The sequence below is a fragment of the Oncorhynchus clarkii genome, chromosome 24, assembly GCF_045791955.1.
Source record: "Oncorhynchus clarkii lewisi isolate Uvic-CL-2024 chromosome 24, UVic_Ocla_1.0, whole genome shotgun sequence".
Taxonomy (NCBI): Eukaryota; Metazoa; Chordata; class Actinopteri; order Salmoniformes; family Salmonidae; genus Oncorhynchus; species Oncorhynchus clarkii.
The window spans coordinates 29,144,570-29,159,648 of NC_092170.1; the positions used below are offsets into that span (position 1 = coordinate 29,144,570).

The 15,079-nt window shown below is 42.5% G+C and overlaps 1 protein-coding gene across 2 annotated transcripts in view; it reads right to left on the reverse strand.

Moving 5' to 3' along the window:
- LOC139383038 (calsyntenin-2-like) overlaps nt 1–15,079 on the reverse strand; it is a 480,760-nt gene that overhangs the window by 101,556 nt on the left and 364,125 nt on the right. Inside the window, exons 4-5 of one of the 2 annotated variants that reach the window (XM_071127332.1) lie at nt 9,493–9,701; nt 2,619–2,768 (exon numbers count right to left, since the gene is read on the reverse strand). In XM_071127332.1, coding sequence (XP_070983433.1) covers nt 2,619–2,768; nt 9,493–9,701 — 359 coding nt within the window. The remainder of the gene's footprint in view (nt 1–2,618; nt 2,769–9,492; nt 9,702–15,079) is intronic. The other variant, XM_071127334.1, reaches the window with a different exon arrangement.

The window sequence follows — 15,079 nt, forward strand, 5'->3', positions numbered from 1 at the left end:
ATATACTTCTAAAAATGTGGTATGTTTACATTAGTTTCTGATGCTACGTGTCATTATGAACCATTTTTCATATTTCCACCCTTTCAGGGGTATAACATTACAATTGTGTAGCTAACAGGCTAGGTGTTTATAGATCGACTGAAGTGAATGAATCTACAGCAGACAAGGTGATAATGGCTGGGGTCATTTTTGATTGTTTTTGCTATTTTAATGCCCTGAGAGAGAGAGACAGAGAGAGAGTGTGTGGGGGGGGGGGGGGGGGGGGGCAGAGAAAGAGAGAGACAGGGAGAGGGGGGGGGGGGGGGGGGCAGAGAAAGGGAAAGAGAGAGATTGAGAGAGAGAGGGGAGACCTAGAAAGAGAGGGAGAGTGTGAGAGAGAGGGGGAGACCGAGAAAGAGAACGAGAGAAAGAAAAAGAGAGCGAAAGAGAGCGAGGACAAGCCAGAGACTTCACACTACAGTGTCAGAAGAGAGGAAGGATAGAGGAGGACAGGATAATAAGAAGAGGAAGTGCCAAGTCATTTATTTTTTCTTCCCTTCTTTTATTCATTCTCCTCAGGTCCAGTGCCCAAGGCCAGCCACCAAATCTGATTGGCTCTAAGAGGTTTCTGAAACAGCTTGCCAGTCAATAGTGCTCCCATTCTCAGGAAGAGAAAATGCCTCTCAGACTTCCTTCCGAGCTAAGATGCTTGGTCTAGACTTAACTTTGATTTCTACATTATGTTCCACCCAGTTACTGACAGTCAAAAGTTACACTGAAATACACCCAACGCAAGCATTTCAAATCCTACAGTGAACAGTAATCAACCGACACAAATGTTCTAATTTTCCCTTCCATGTTATTATCATTGCTGAATACATCCTCATAATTATTTCATAGCTTTGCAGAGGGGGAACAAATATGAACACCCTTCGCCTTGAATTATTATGTAGCACCCGTAGGGTCAGGTTTAATTCTGGGGTGAAGAGGGCAGAATCAGAACTTAATCCCAGTTTTGTACAGCAAGGCCAATGGGGAAGCATGCAGCAAGCTTAGAACAAACACCCACTACAACAAAGGATGGGAATAAACCCAGGGTTATGACTGAATATGCAGATTTGTTTTGGTGTGTGTCTCCAATATGTGGTGTCTGGGACATCTGTCAGTGGTGCCTGTGGTGTCTGGGGCATCTGTTAGTGGTGCCTGTGGTGTCTGGGACATATGTTAGTGGTGTACAGGGACTAGGACATGTGTCATTATGGGGAAAGACAGACAGACAGACAGAGGCATGGTAAGGATGTGAATGTTCAGATGTGAGCACACACAGCAAAAATGAGCTTGTACTGTATATCTCACACAGATACATGCGCAGGAAGTTATCTTTTCTCTCACACATTGTCTATTTTTGGATGATAACTAAGTATTAAGGAGCCATGTTAAGCCTTACTGTTTCTGTGACTCTGACTAGAGAGGTTAGAGAGGTGGGGGGGTGGAGAGAGGATCAAGGAGATAAGTGAAAACAGCAATAGAAAACAAACGTGGTTGTTTGGAGAGGGAGATGTGTGTGTGTTTGTGTGTGTTTACTCAGCTGCTTCAACTCTGAGAGATCTACCAGGACAGCAAGAACGAGCAGGAGAGAAACAGTGGAGGGGATGTTTAAAAAGTTAGAAGTTCAGATTGTGCTTTAGGCTGGCAGTGCCAGTATAATCCTTATAGATTGACAAAGTTACTACAGCAATATACATGGTTGTTGTAGTACACTCTGAGAAAAAATGGTTCCATTAGGGTTCTTTGGCTGTCACAGTGGGTTCTGTGGAAAAGCGGTATGACATGGCGGTATGACATGTCCTTCAATCTCTGACCATGAAATGTTCCTCCCACTTGCCTCTTCCACCACCAGCACCCTCTCGACACTGCCTATAGGGATAAGTGTCCTCTCTTCTTCCTAGAATGAAACGTCTAAAATCCTAATTTGCGAAATACAAAGTGTAAAACTGTTTTCAAAGAGATAATTAGCTGTGAACCATGGGAGAGCGGCTAATGTCACCCTGCACAACATGAGCCCTGGCCTCCCCTCTGTGCTCTGTGTGCTCTCTCTGTGTGTGTGTGTGTGTGTGTGTGTGTGTGTGTGTGTGTGTGTGTGTGTGTGTGTGTGTGTGTGTGTGTGTGTGTGTGTGTGTGTGTGTGCGTGTGTCTGAGTGTCTGCGAGTGTGTGTGGTCATTTCTGTAAGTTCTTAAGAGTTGGCATTCCTGTTTATACTTGTGAGTCCCAATGAACGCTGTGAACACTTGTTGTATTTCTGTAGCCTGTCTTGTGATATTCCTGAGGAGGTGTTAAGAGCTGTGTCAGCTGTGTTGATTACAGCAGCTCTTTGATGGCCCTTTCCCAAGGGAGTGAGAGAGCGACAGAGCGAGAGACAGAGACAGAGACAGAGACAGAGACAGAGACAGAGAGAGAGAAAGAGAGAGAGAGAGAGACATATACACATGCACACCCACAGAAATATACTTCAAAAGACAGTGATACTGATCGCTGACAGGTTTTAAGAGATGCAAAGGCATTCAGCGATACACAGAAAGACACGGAGACAGACCCCTATGTACACCCCCCACGGTTCAGCCCTTCTAGTACTAATCACCTTGCCAGCCAGGTTTGCAGACAGGTTTAACGTAGATGTGTACCGCCACGCTCTCTGTGGATCTCTTCTGTCCGCAGTCGAAGGCTGTGACCAGGACCTCATACTGTTGCTGCTTATCAAAGCTCAGCTTCTCTGTGTTCCTGATGTTACCTATGGAGGACAGGAGAGGTCAGAGGTCAGCTTCTCTGTGTTCCTGATGTTATCTACAGAGGACAGGAGAGGTCAGAGGTCCTAATCAACCGGCTACTGTCCATCATACAAACTGAATAAGAAATTACGCATTGCCTTCCACAGGACAAAGCATGTGTCTGTCTGTCTGTCTGTCTGTCTGTCTGTCTGTCTGTCTGTCTGTCTGTCTGTCTGTCTGTCTGTCTGTCTGTCTGTCTGTCTGTCTGTGTGTGTGTGTGTGTGTGTGTGTGTGTGTGTGTGTGTGTGTGTGTGTGTGTGTGTGTGTGTGTGTGTGTGTGTGTGTGTGTGTGTGTGCGCGTGTGTGTGTGAAAGAAAGCATGGAGGGATTTGTTGTAGTCCTAATGTGCTGCTTAATATTTGATATGGTAGACTTAAGGCTGATGAGAACAGGAGAACAGTGTGTGTGTGTCTGACAGATGAGGCAACACACAGTGAAATGCGATGAGGCAGCAGAACACAACAACAGTACGTGCAGGTAGAGAGGTACTGTACGTATGGATATGAGCTGTGATGGAGAGATGGAGACAGTAGTTTAGGGAAAATAGAAATGATAGTGAATGTATGAAAAAGAGGACAAAACTTCCTTTACAGGTAACAACTGTTAACAAGTTGACAATTATGCCAATTAAGATCTCTCTCGCTCTCTCAATTCAAAGGGAATTATTGGCATGGGAAACATATGTTAACATTACCAAAGCAAGTGAAATAGATAATAAACTAAGTGAATTGAACATTACACTCACAAAAGTTCCAAAAGAATAAAGACATTGCAAATGTCATATTATGTATGTATACAGTGTTGTAACGATGTGCAAATAGCTATTGCTGCTGCGATTGCACTGTGATATTTTCTAAATTGGATTTGTCTTCAATTTTTTTTGTGGGTCTGTGTAATCTGAGGGAAATATGTCTCTCTAATAGTGTCATACATTGGTCAGGAGGTTAGGAAGTGCAGCTCAGTTTCCACCTCATTTTGTGGGCAGTGTGCACATAGCTTGTCTTCTCTTGAGAGCCAGGTCTGCGTTCGGCAGTCTTTCTCAATAGCAAGGCTGTACTCACTGACTCTGTACATAGTCAAAGCTTTCCTTAATTTTGGTACTGTCACAGTGGTCAGGTATTCTGCCACTGTTGATTCTCTGTTCAGGGCCAAATAGCTTCTAGTTTGCTCTGTTTCTTTGTACATTTTTTGTAAATCATTATTTTTTTGTTTTATCATAATTCTATTGGGTCTAATTGTGTTGCTGTCCTGGGGATTTGTGTTTGTGAACAGAGCCCCAGAATCAGCTTGCTTGGGGGACTCTTCTCCAGGTTCATCTCTCTGTAGGTGATGGATTTGTTATGGAAGGTTTATGAATAGCTGCCTTTCAGGTGGTTGTAGAATTTAACAGCTCATTTCTGGATTTTGATAAATAGCGGGTAACTGCCTAATTCTGCTCTGCATGCATTATTTGGTATTTTACAATGTACACAGAGGATATTTTTGCAGAATTCTGCATGCAGAGTCTCAATATGGTGTTTGTCCCATTTTGTGAATTCTTGGTTGGTGAGTCGACCCCAGACCTCATAACCATAAAGTATTTTTAGCCAGATCCTAATTGATATGTCAAATGTTATGTTCCTTTTGAAGGTGTAGAAGACCCTTCTTGTCTTGTCTCTCAGATCGTTCTCAGCTTTGTGGAAGTTACCTGTGCCGATGATGCTGAGGTATGTATAGTTTTTTTGTGCTCTAGGGCAACGGTGTTGTCATGACGTTGGCCTGGGGATACGTTTATGACAGTCATAAATACCTCTTACCCCCTTTTTCCTCTCTCTACCCTACTGATGTTACATTTGCAAAACCCTTGGTTAACATAGAGATTCTTAAAACATCAGAAGGTGGGGGGAAATTAACTATATTCTGGTAATCTGACCAATGGAACATATGTGGTGGTACTTAATGAATATGATGTCAGTTCGGTTGTCATCTGAGACATTCTCATCAATGATAAGACGACATAAACTCTATAGTGGAAAGTCTACACATCAGAGTTATCGGATTCACATGGAATTGTTGTTCAATTTAAATGTTTGAATGTGAAATTATTCGTGATGGAATGAAATGTGATTTTAGCTTCTAAAATGTGAGATTTGGGTTTTCATAAGATAGGGCTCTGCTCAATCAGTGGCCCGTCCCTGTGAAGGGACATGGGCTATAAAACTTTTCAAACATGCCCTCCTCTCCTTTCCTATATAAAGCCTTGACGACAATATAACCTCCTGTTCCGATGTGGGGACGACGGTCCGATGTCAGAATGGTTCAGATAATAACTACAGAATGAAGCCAACATCAGCGTGAGCTTTGGTTGCGAATGGTATGAACTTTGAACTCTTATTCACTACAGAAGTGATACCTCCTAGCCGTTGAGTTAGCAACAGCCGCTGCAAACGAGGGTTAGGAAGGAATAGACAGAGTATCCCGTCTATCACACAACGACGTTACTACAACATATCCAATTGACAACCAGAGACATTCTTCAAAGGACTCGGTTGGACAACACGGCTTTCCATCTATCACCAACCAACCGAAGCGCAGCTCAGAGTAAATATTTATTGCATTTTCCTTTTCCAAATGGGCGGTAATTTAGAATGCATAAGATACTGTATTTACGATAGCACGGCTTCGGCCTTTGTTCCTCAGTCCTCCTGCTCCTTCACTCAAACCCAGCCCCTTTTCTTTTGTGTAACAAGCTGTCATATCTGTTCCCGCCCGCGAGGTACGTTTTCCTTTATGACGTAATTTGTAATCAAGTTATGATTTAATTATATGTATGTTTAATTCTGTGTGATTAGTTAGGTATTTAGTAAATAAATAATTCAACCCAATTTTGTATTGCTGATTCAAATTGTTAGCCAGGGTTCGTGCAGATAACCAAGACTTTACAACTTTCAAATGAGACTGAATTAAGATGATGATTAATATTGACTGCTATTGATGTAAAATATTACTAGGTCTTTAAGAGTTTATTCGGAAGATAACAGCAATATACATATCATTTCGCGGTGCCCGACTCTCTAGTTAATTACATTTACATAATTAGCTCAATCAGGTAATATTAATTACGGATAAATTATTTTATAGAATAGCATGACATATCACTTAATCCGGCATAGCCAAAGACACGACAGTGTCTAGATGGAATTTGTATTTGTGGTCCTGGCAACTGGACCTTTTTTGGAACACCATTATTTTGGTCTTACTGAGATTTACTGTCAGGGCCCAGGTCTGACAGAATCTGTGCAGAAGATCTAGGTGCTGCTGTAGGCCCTCCTTGGTTGGTGACAGAAGCACCAGATCATCAGCAAACAGCCCTGTTGAAGAAATATGTGTGTTTTTTGCCAATTTTAACTGTACACCTGTTGTTTGCATCACTGCCTGGTATGGCAACTTCCCGGCCTCCGACCGTAAGGCACTACAGAGGGTAATGCGTACCTCCCAGCACATCACCAGGGTCAAGCTTCCTGCCATTCAGGACCTCTATACCAGGCGGTGTCAGAGGAAGGCCCTAAATATTGTCAAAGTCTCCAGCCACCCAAGTCATAGACTGTTCTCTCTGCTACCGCACGGCAAGTGGTACCGGAGTGCCAAGTCTAGGTCCAAGAGGCTTCTAAACAGCTTCTACCCCCAAGCCATAAGACTCCTGAACATCTAATCACGTTTTTTTCTGCCCACCCCCCCCCCACCCCTTCTTTTACACTGCTGATACTCTCTGGTATTATCTATGCATAGTCACTTTAATAACTCTACCTACATGTACATATTACCTCAATTACCTCGACTAACCTGTGCCCCCGTACATTGACTCTGTACCGGTAACCCTTGTATACAGCCTCGCTACTGTTATTTTATTTGCTGCTCCTGAATTATTTGTAGTTTCATTTCCTATTCTTATTTATTTTGTAGTTTTTTGGGGGAGATATTTTTCATATATATTTTTTTTATTGAACTGCATTGTTGGTTAGAGCCTGTAAGTAAGCATTTCACTGTAAGGTCTGTTGTTTTTGGTGCATGTGACAAATAATATTTGATTTGATTTGATGATGCGGTCCATTGCGTTTATTAACCATTGCAGTCGATGGCAAAGGGTGTGTTGTTGGTGGTGATCTTAACTTCTTGATTCTACTTGAGACGCATATGTCTCAAGTAGGCACCTGGAAATGCAAATGCGCTACACTAAATGCTAAATGTACTCGTTTAAACTCAAACCTTGATCAAAATTCACAAGCAGGGTATTGAATTAAAGCTACACTCGTTGTGAACCTAGCCAACAAGTCAGATTTTTAAAATGCTTTTCGGCGAAAGCATGAGAAGCTATTATCTGATAGCATGCACCACCTGAAAATGCATGAATGCGACATAAACAAAGACTCTGCTTATCCGACGCAGCACAAAACGCAGAAATAAAATATAAAACATTCATTACCTTTGACGAGCTTCTTTCTTGGCACTCCTATATGCCCCATAAACATCACTATTGGGTCTTTTTTTCGTTTAAATCGGTCCATATATACCCAAAATAGCTTTCTATGGAAGCTGTGTCATTCAGAAAAAAACATCGTTTTTAAACGCTGCGTCATTTTTTAAAATTAAAAAAGTCGACGATAAACTTTCACAAAACACTTCGAAATCCTTTTGTAATCCAACTTTAGGTATTAGTAAACGTTTATAATCTATCAAAATGATTACAGGGCGATGTATATTCAATAGCTCCTCGTTTGCAAATCAATGGCTGCCAATGTCCACATTAACAACATCCGGGTGGAGACTGGAAGAAACGGAAGCCAGATAGATGGATTTTCCAACAATAAATTCAATTGAAAATGACGACAATGGCGACATCGTGTGGAATTTGTATGAATTGCATGCAGGTCGATATTAAATTTTGTCCTCTTTTAACAACCCATGGAAGTGACTTATGGAAATTATTTTTAGCTTTCAGAGAGCAGTTTTTCTTGCGTTTTTCAATGAAACACACGATCTGTTATAGTCACAGCCGTGATTTAACCAGTTTTAGAAACTTCAGAGTGTTTTCTATCCACACATACTAATCATATGCATATACTATATTCCTGGCATGAGTAGCAGGACGCTGAAAAGTTGCGCGATTTTTAACAGAATGTTCGAAAAAGGAGGGGGAAGAAGTAAGACGTCTACTGCTTCTTTACAGCTATGTCAACTTGTTAACAGTTGTTACCTGTAAAGGCAGATTTTCCTCTTTATCATACATTTACTATCATTTGTATTCTCCCTAAACTACTGTCTCCATCTCAGCTCATATCTCAACATACAGTACCTCTCTACCTGCACGTACTGTTGTGTTCTGCTGTTGTGTTCTGCTGCCTCATCCAATTTCACTGTGTGTCTCGCCTCATCTGTCAGACACACACACCCACTCACTCACACATACTAATGCAGAGTGCTTTCCACCTGACAGAGATGTCTATTCCCCTGCCTTCAATTATAACGTCAACTTACACGTGTCAGCAGCCAAAACGCTCTGTGTCGGCTGACAACTGTGCAAAGCTAATAAATGAAGTTTGACCCCCCTGCGTTTACCAATGACAGACAACAGCCTCTCTCCCTCTATCCTCCTCCTCTCTGTCCTCGTCTTCTTCATCTATCCTCCTCTATGTCCTCGTCTTCTCTCTCTATTCTCCTCCTCTCTGTCCTCGTCTTCTCCATCTATCCTCCTCCTCTATGTCCTCGTCTTCTCCCTCTATCCTCCTCCTCTCTGTCCTCGTCTTCTCCATCTATCCTCCTCCTCTATGTCCTCGTCTTCTCCCTCTATCCTCCTCCTCTCTGTCCTCGTCTTCTCCATCTATCCTCCTCTATGTCCTCGTCTTCTCTCTCTGTCCTCCTCCTCTCTGTCCTCGTCTTCTCCCTCTAACCTTCTCCTCTCCTCTCTGTCCTCGTCTTCTCTCTCTGTCCTCCTCCTCTATGTCGTCGTCTTCTCTCTCTATCCTTCTCCTCTCCTCTCTGTCCTCGTCTTCTCCATCTATCCTCCTCCTCCTCTCTGTCCTCGTCTTCTCCCTCTATCCTTCTCCTCTCCTCTCTGTCCTCGTCTTTTCTCTCTGTCCTCCTCCTCTATGTCGTCGTCTTCTCTCTCTATCCTTCTCCTCTCCTCTTTGTCCTCGTCTTCTCTCTCTGTCCTCCTCCTCTCTGTCCTCGTCTTCTCTCTCTATCCTCCTCCTCTCTCTCTGTCCTCGTCTTCTCTCTCTATCCTCCTCCTCTCTCTCTGTCCTCGTCTTCTCTCTCTATCCTCCTCCTCTCTGTCCTCGTCTTCTCTCTCTATCCATTATGACTCTGCTGTCCTCTCTCTCTCTCTCTATCCATTATGACTCTGCTGTTCTCTCTCTCTCTCTCTATCCATTATGACTCTGCTGTTCTCTCTCTCTCTCTCTCTCTCTATCCATTATGACTCTGCTGTTCTCTCGCTCTCTCTCTATCCATTAAGACTCTGCTGTTCTCTCTCTCTCTCTATCCATTATGACTCTGCTGTTCTCTCTCTCTCTATCCATTGTGACTCTGCTGTTCTCTCTCTCTCTCTCTCTCTCTCTCTCTCTCTCTCTCTCTCTACTTGTGAGTGAGTGAGTGTGTGCACTTGTGAATGTGTGTGTGGTCAGGATGCGGTCCATTGTGTTTACTAACCATTGCGGTCGATGGCGAAGGGTGTGTTGGAGGTGGTGATCTGGTAGTTACAGATCTGGCTGTACTGAGGAGAACAGTCCTGGTCTGTAGCCTCCACCTGCAGGATGTTGTCATAGATCTTCCCCTCTGTCACCGCCACGTGGTACTGGGCCTCCCGGAACACTGGAGAGAACTCATTCACATCATTCACCTGGATGTGTACCACTGCCCTGTGGACAGCAGGGGGAGACAGAGAGGACAGGGGAGAAAGGAGCTAAAGGTCAAGGCAGGATAACGTTTTTATAAAATAGATACGAGAAAATCTAAATAATGCCATGCAGGGTTTCCCAACAACCATATGTTGGTTTCCCAACATATTGAATGGCTGGGGGACCCAAGGATTGGTTTGGGAAATACTGCAAGAAGTAGTAAGAGCCGGTTGGTTGAGGTTTCTTTTATATGCTGTTGTGGTTAAGATGAGGGATTGAATAACCCTCTGGCTCGTTAACCCAGTGATACCAAGGTAATCTACTACCTACTAACGAATAACCCTCTGTCTAGTTAACCCAGTGATACCAAGGTAATCTACTACCTACTAACGAATAACCCTATGGCTAGTTAACCCAGTGATTCCAAGGTAATCTGCTACCTACTAACGAATAACCCTCTGTCTAGTTAACCCAGTGATACCAAGGTAATCTACCACCTACTAACGAATAACCCTCTGTCTAGTTAACCCAGTGATACCAAGGTAATCTACTACCTACTAACGAATAACCCTCTGGCTAGTTAACCCAGTGATACCAAGGTAATCTACTACCTACTAACGAATAACCCTCTGTCTAGTTAACCCAGTGATACCAAGGTAATCTACTACCTACTAACGAATAACCCACTGTCTCGTTAACCCAGTGATACCAAGGTAATCTACTACCTACTAATGAATAACCCTCTGGCTAGTTAACCCAGTGATACCAAGTTAATCTACTACCTACTAACGAATAACCCTCTGTCTAGTTAACCCAATGATACCAAGGTCATCTACTACCTACTAACAAATAACCCTCTGGCTAGTTAACCCAGTGATACCAAGTTAATCTACTACCTACTAACGAATAACCCTCTGTCTAGTTAACCCAGTGATACCAAGGTAATCTACTACCTACTAACGAATAACCCTCTGGCTAGTTAACCCAATGACACCAAGGTAATCTACTACCTACTAACAAATAACCCTCTGGCTAGTTAACCCAATGATACCAAGGTAATCTACTACCTACTAACGAATAACCCCATGGCTAATTAACCCAGTGATTCCAAGGTAATCTACTACCTACTAATGAATAACCCTCTGGCTAGGTAACCCAGTGATACCAAGGTAATCTACTACCTACTAACAAATAACCCTCTGGATAGTTAACCCAATGATACCAAGGTAATCTACTACCTACTAACGAATAACCAAGGTAATCTACTACCTACTAACGAATAACGCTCTGGCTAATCTACTACCTACTAACGAATAACCCTCTGGCTAGTTAACCCAGTGATTCCAAGGTAATCTGCTACCTACTAACGAATAACCCTCTGTCTAGTTAACCCAGTGATACCAAGGTAATCTACTACCTACTAATGAATAACCCTCTGGCTAGTTAACCCAGTGATACCAAGGTAATCTACTACCTACTAACGAATAACCCTCTGGCTAGTTAACCCAATGACACCAAGGTAATCTACTACCTACTAACGAATAACCCTCTGGCTAGTTAACCCAATGACACCAAGGTAATCTACTACCTACTAACGAATAACCCTCTGGCTAGTTAACCCAATGATACCAAGGTAATCTACTACCTACTAACGAATAACCCTCTGGATAGTTAACCCAATGATACCAAGGTAATCTACTACCTACTAACGAATAACCAAGGTAATCTACTACCTACTAACGAATAACGCTCTGGCTAATCTACTACCTACTAACGAATAACCCTCTGGCTAGTTAACCCAGTGATTCCAAGGTAATCTGCTACCTACTAACGAATAACCCTCTGTCTAGTTAACCCAGTGATACCAAGGTAATCTACTACCTACTAATGAATAACCCTCTGGCTAGTTAACCCAGTGATACCAAGGTAATCTACTACCTACTAACGAATAACCCTCTGGCTAGTTAACCCAGTGATACCAAGGTAATCTACTACCTACTAACGAATAACCCTCTGGCTAGTTAACCCAGTGATACCAAGGTAATCTACTACCTACTAACGAATAACCCTCTGGCTAGTTAACCCAGTGATACCAAGGTAATCTACTACCTACTAACGAATAACCCTCTGGCTAGTTAACCCAGTGATACCAAGGTATTCTGCTTCTACACCTCAGTTTTATTCATTTTTTATTTTTTATTGTACCACATCAGAGACACCCCATTCATCACCTAGTAAAGTACTTATCACATTAGATTTATCTTGAATTGAAACAACTATTAACCCACAATGTGTTAATCAATACTCTTCCTCTGGTCATGTAGAATAAGTCAACTGATTGCATAATCAATTGACTGATTCATTCATTGACAATAGGGTGATGGATTGAGGTCACACAAATTAAGTTTGATGAGCTTGAGAAACAAATAGACAATGACAACACTACCCCAGTGAGCTGTGTGAGAAAAGCACAACACACCTGGTACATTGTTTAGGATTAAGATAATGGCAATCATGATAACACTGGAGTTATCCTCTTCGCGTCAGATCCAAAACCCTGTCAGACATCTTCTGGGCCAGTGATTCCACATTGACAACAACAGGAGACAGCAGGAGGCTGGACGCCTTCACACCATCTTATCTCTCTGTGCCACATAGCCAGTGGGCACTTTGTTTCTTTCCATTTGAACACAAACAAACACTTGCAAGTCTACACCCCTCCCCAAACATGGACAGAACACACACACATAATTACCATTATAAATCAGGCATCAACTTTGCTAACAGTAATGCTAAGTGCTAGCATCAGCAGTAGCAGGCCACAACCAGACAGGGTAAAACTAAGTGCTAGCCTCAGCAGTAACAGGCCACAGCCAGACAGGGTAATGCTAAGTGGTAGCCTCAGCAGTAACAGTGCCACAGCCAGATAGGGTAATGCTAAGTGCTAGCCTCAGCAGTAACAGGCCACAGCCAGACAGGGTAATGCTAAGTGGTAGCCTCAGCAGTAACAGTGCCACAGCCAGATAGGGTAATGCTAAGTGCTAGCCTCAGCAGTAACAGGCCACAGCCAGACAGGGTAATGCTAAGTGCTAGCCTCAGCAGTAACAGGCCACAGCCAGACAGGGTAATGCTAAGTGCTAGCTTCAGTAGTAACAGGCCACAGCCAGATAGGGTCATGACTGTCCAGTGAGGATCCAATGGGGTATATCAGCTTAGTAATGGTTGACAGTAATCAGACCTCTCTCACCCACAGCAGAGGGGAGGAGGGAGCTGGTGGGGGTTGACAGTTCACACCCTGTTGTAAATTACAGGAGAAGAGAGATCTACCTCTCCAAAATACACAGAGGAACGTTCTTTGTTAACAGACTTTATCCCGCCGAAACTCTAACACGTTCAAAAAGTGAATACTGGAACAATATTACAAACATAAGAACGTGGAGAATGGTCAAAAATGATATATAGAATACTAATGTCATATTGTTTTTGTGTGATGCTATTAAAAAGGGTATATTGGCAATAAGTAAGTTGAAAAGTATTTAAAATACAGATATGAAGTCTCAATCCTTAATGTTATATATGAAATATGAACAATTATGAAAGTATCTTTGTTAGGATAGGAATGTGATTTTATGAGGTATAAGAGAATCTATCACCTATAAACTGTGCATAGTAAGTAGCCATGCCCCGAGTGAGGTCAGCGAGCGTGACAGACTGATGGAACCGTCCCCTTCGGCCAGAGTGTATAAAGGATTGGTAACAGAAATGTACATTAGACCAGAAAAGCATGGAGCGTAGCTACACGTTTGACATTTTTGGAACTTTGAACCTCAACATGAGGTGAAGAACATAAACTCAACTCCCAGACTAGACCAGAACATTGTCAGGCTGCAACTGCACGTGTAAAGTGGTTCAAACTCTGACTATCAACAAGAGGTGGAGGAAGGAGTAAACTCCCATCTAAGACAATCACTAAATTGTTTGCCTTCTTTAGACAAATTTGTTCCAATATCTCTGTAAATCAGTGAAATTTATCCCCATACTAATTCGTTATGGCTCCATAACTAAATCAACATTTTGAGAATTTTTTCTTTGTTTTATTAATGAAATGTGGTTATTTGTTTATTAGGCTACTGTGCTCTGGCATTCCGCTCTCTGGTACACTCAGATGAAAGTGCTCTGAAATCTGTGTAGATAGTAGGCTAGACACATTAATTTTTAACAACGTTCTTTTCTGATAAAAACTAGTTCATTGCATCCGCCGTGGAGCCCAGTTTCATAATATGAAAGTATTTCCCAGCTGCTTGCCATCATTTTGAAGTAATGGCAAAAAACAGGCCTTATTTTAGTGCATATTTCACCTTGCCAGCTCCTATTAGTTCTATAGAGCACCGTGGTACCAACTCGCCTTCCGAACTTTCTATTCCCAGGTTACTGCTCACGTTGTTTTATAGTTAAACTGTAAACAACAAAAATATTATTGGAACTCTGCGATCTGGCATGTCTGTCTATTTCGCCAAATTTCTCGCAAAGTGTATATTTAGATTCTTTTCAAGTCGGACGCCATTTTAATCATGAGAATCTCCTCTTTCTAATTATGTAAGCCTGGGCAGCTAGCTCAGTTGTCATCAAAAGCTAGCCCCAAAATACATTTGAGCTCCCCCCATTGTTTTCCTATGGAAAGGCATGCCGGTCTATTTCGCCAAAAATCTCACTGTGTACATTTTATTTTTTTCAAGTCTGGTGTAACCGGTGTGAAATGGCTAGCTATTTAGGGGGGTGCGCGCTAATAGCATTTCAATCAGTGACTTCACTTGCTCTGAGACCTTGAAGTAGTTGTTCCCTTTGCTCTGTAAGGGCGTGGCTCGATGTTTCGAGGGTGGCTGTTGTTGATGGGTGCAGAGGGTCCCTGGTACAAGCCAGGGACCCTCTGCTGTGGTACGAGCCACCTTCCCTTATGCAGAAATAGTCAGAAGATTTTATTTTTTCCCTACTTTTTCATTACACAGACATGAGATCAGTTCACACCATCGAGGTGCGGACCAGTTTCGTCCGACTAACCGATTGTAGTGGTAAAATAAAAAGGGATACATTTTTAATGGAATTCTAAGCATCACTCCAGTCAAAACAGGCTCTGCTAACATTCAATTCCATTAATTTGCTATGGGCTCGCACTATTGTTCCAGTTTATTTGCCAAGGAAGAGTACATGATCAGTGGATATATTCAATGTACAGGCTACAATGTGGGAATCTCATGTGTGGTAATAACTACAGCACATGTAAATAGGACTTGCATCCTTGGCGCAATAAAGTTATTATATTCTACTCTATCCATATGTAACAGTATAGCTTCCGTCCCTCTCCTCACCACTGGGCTCGAACCAGGGACCCTCTTCACACA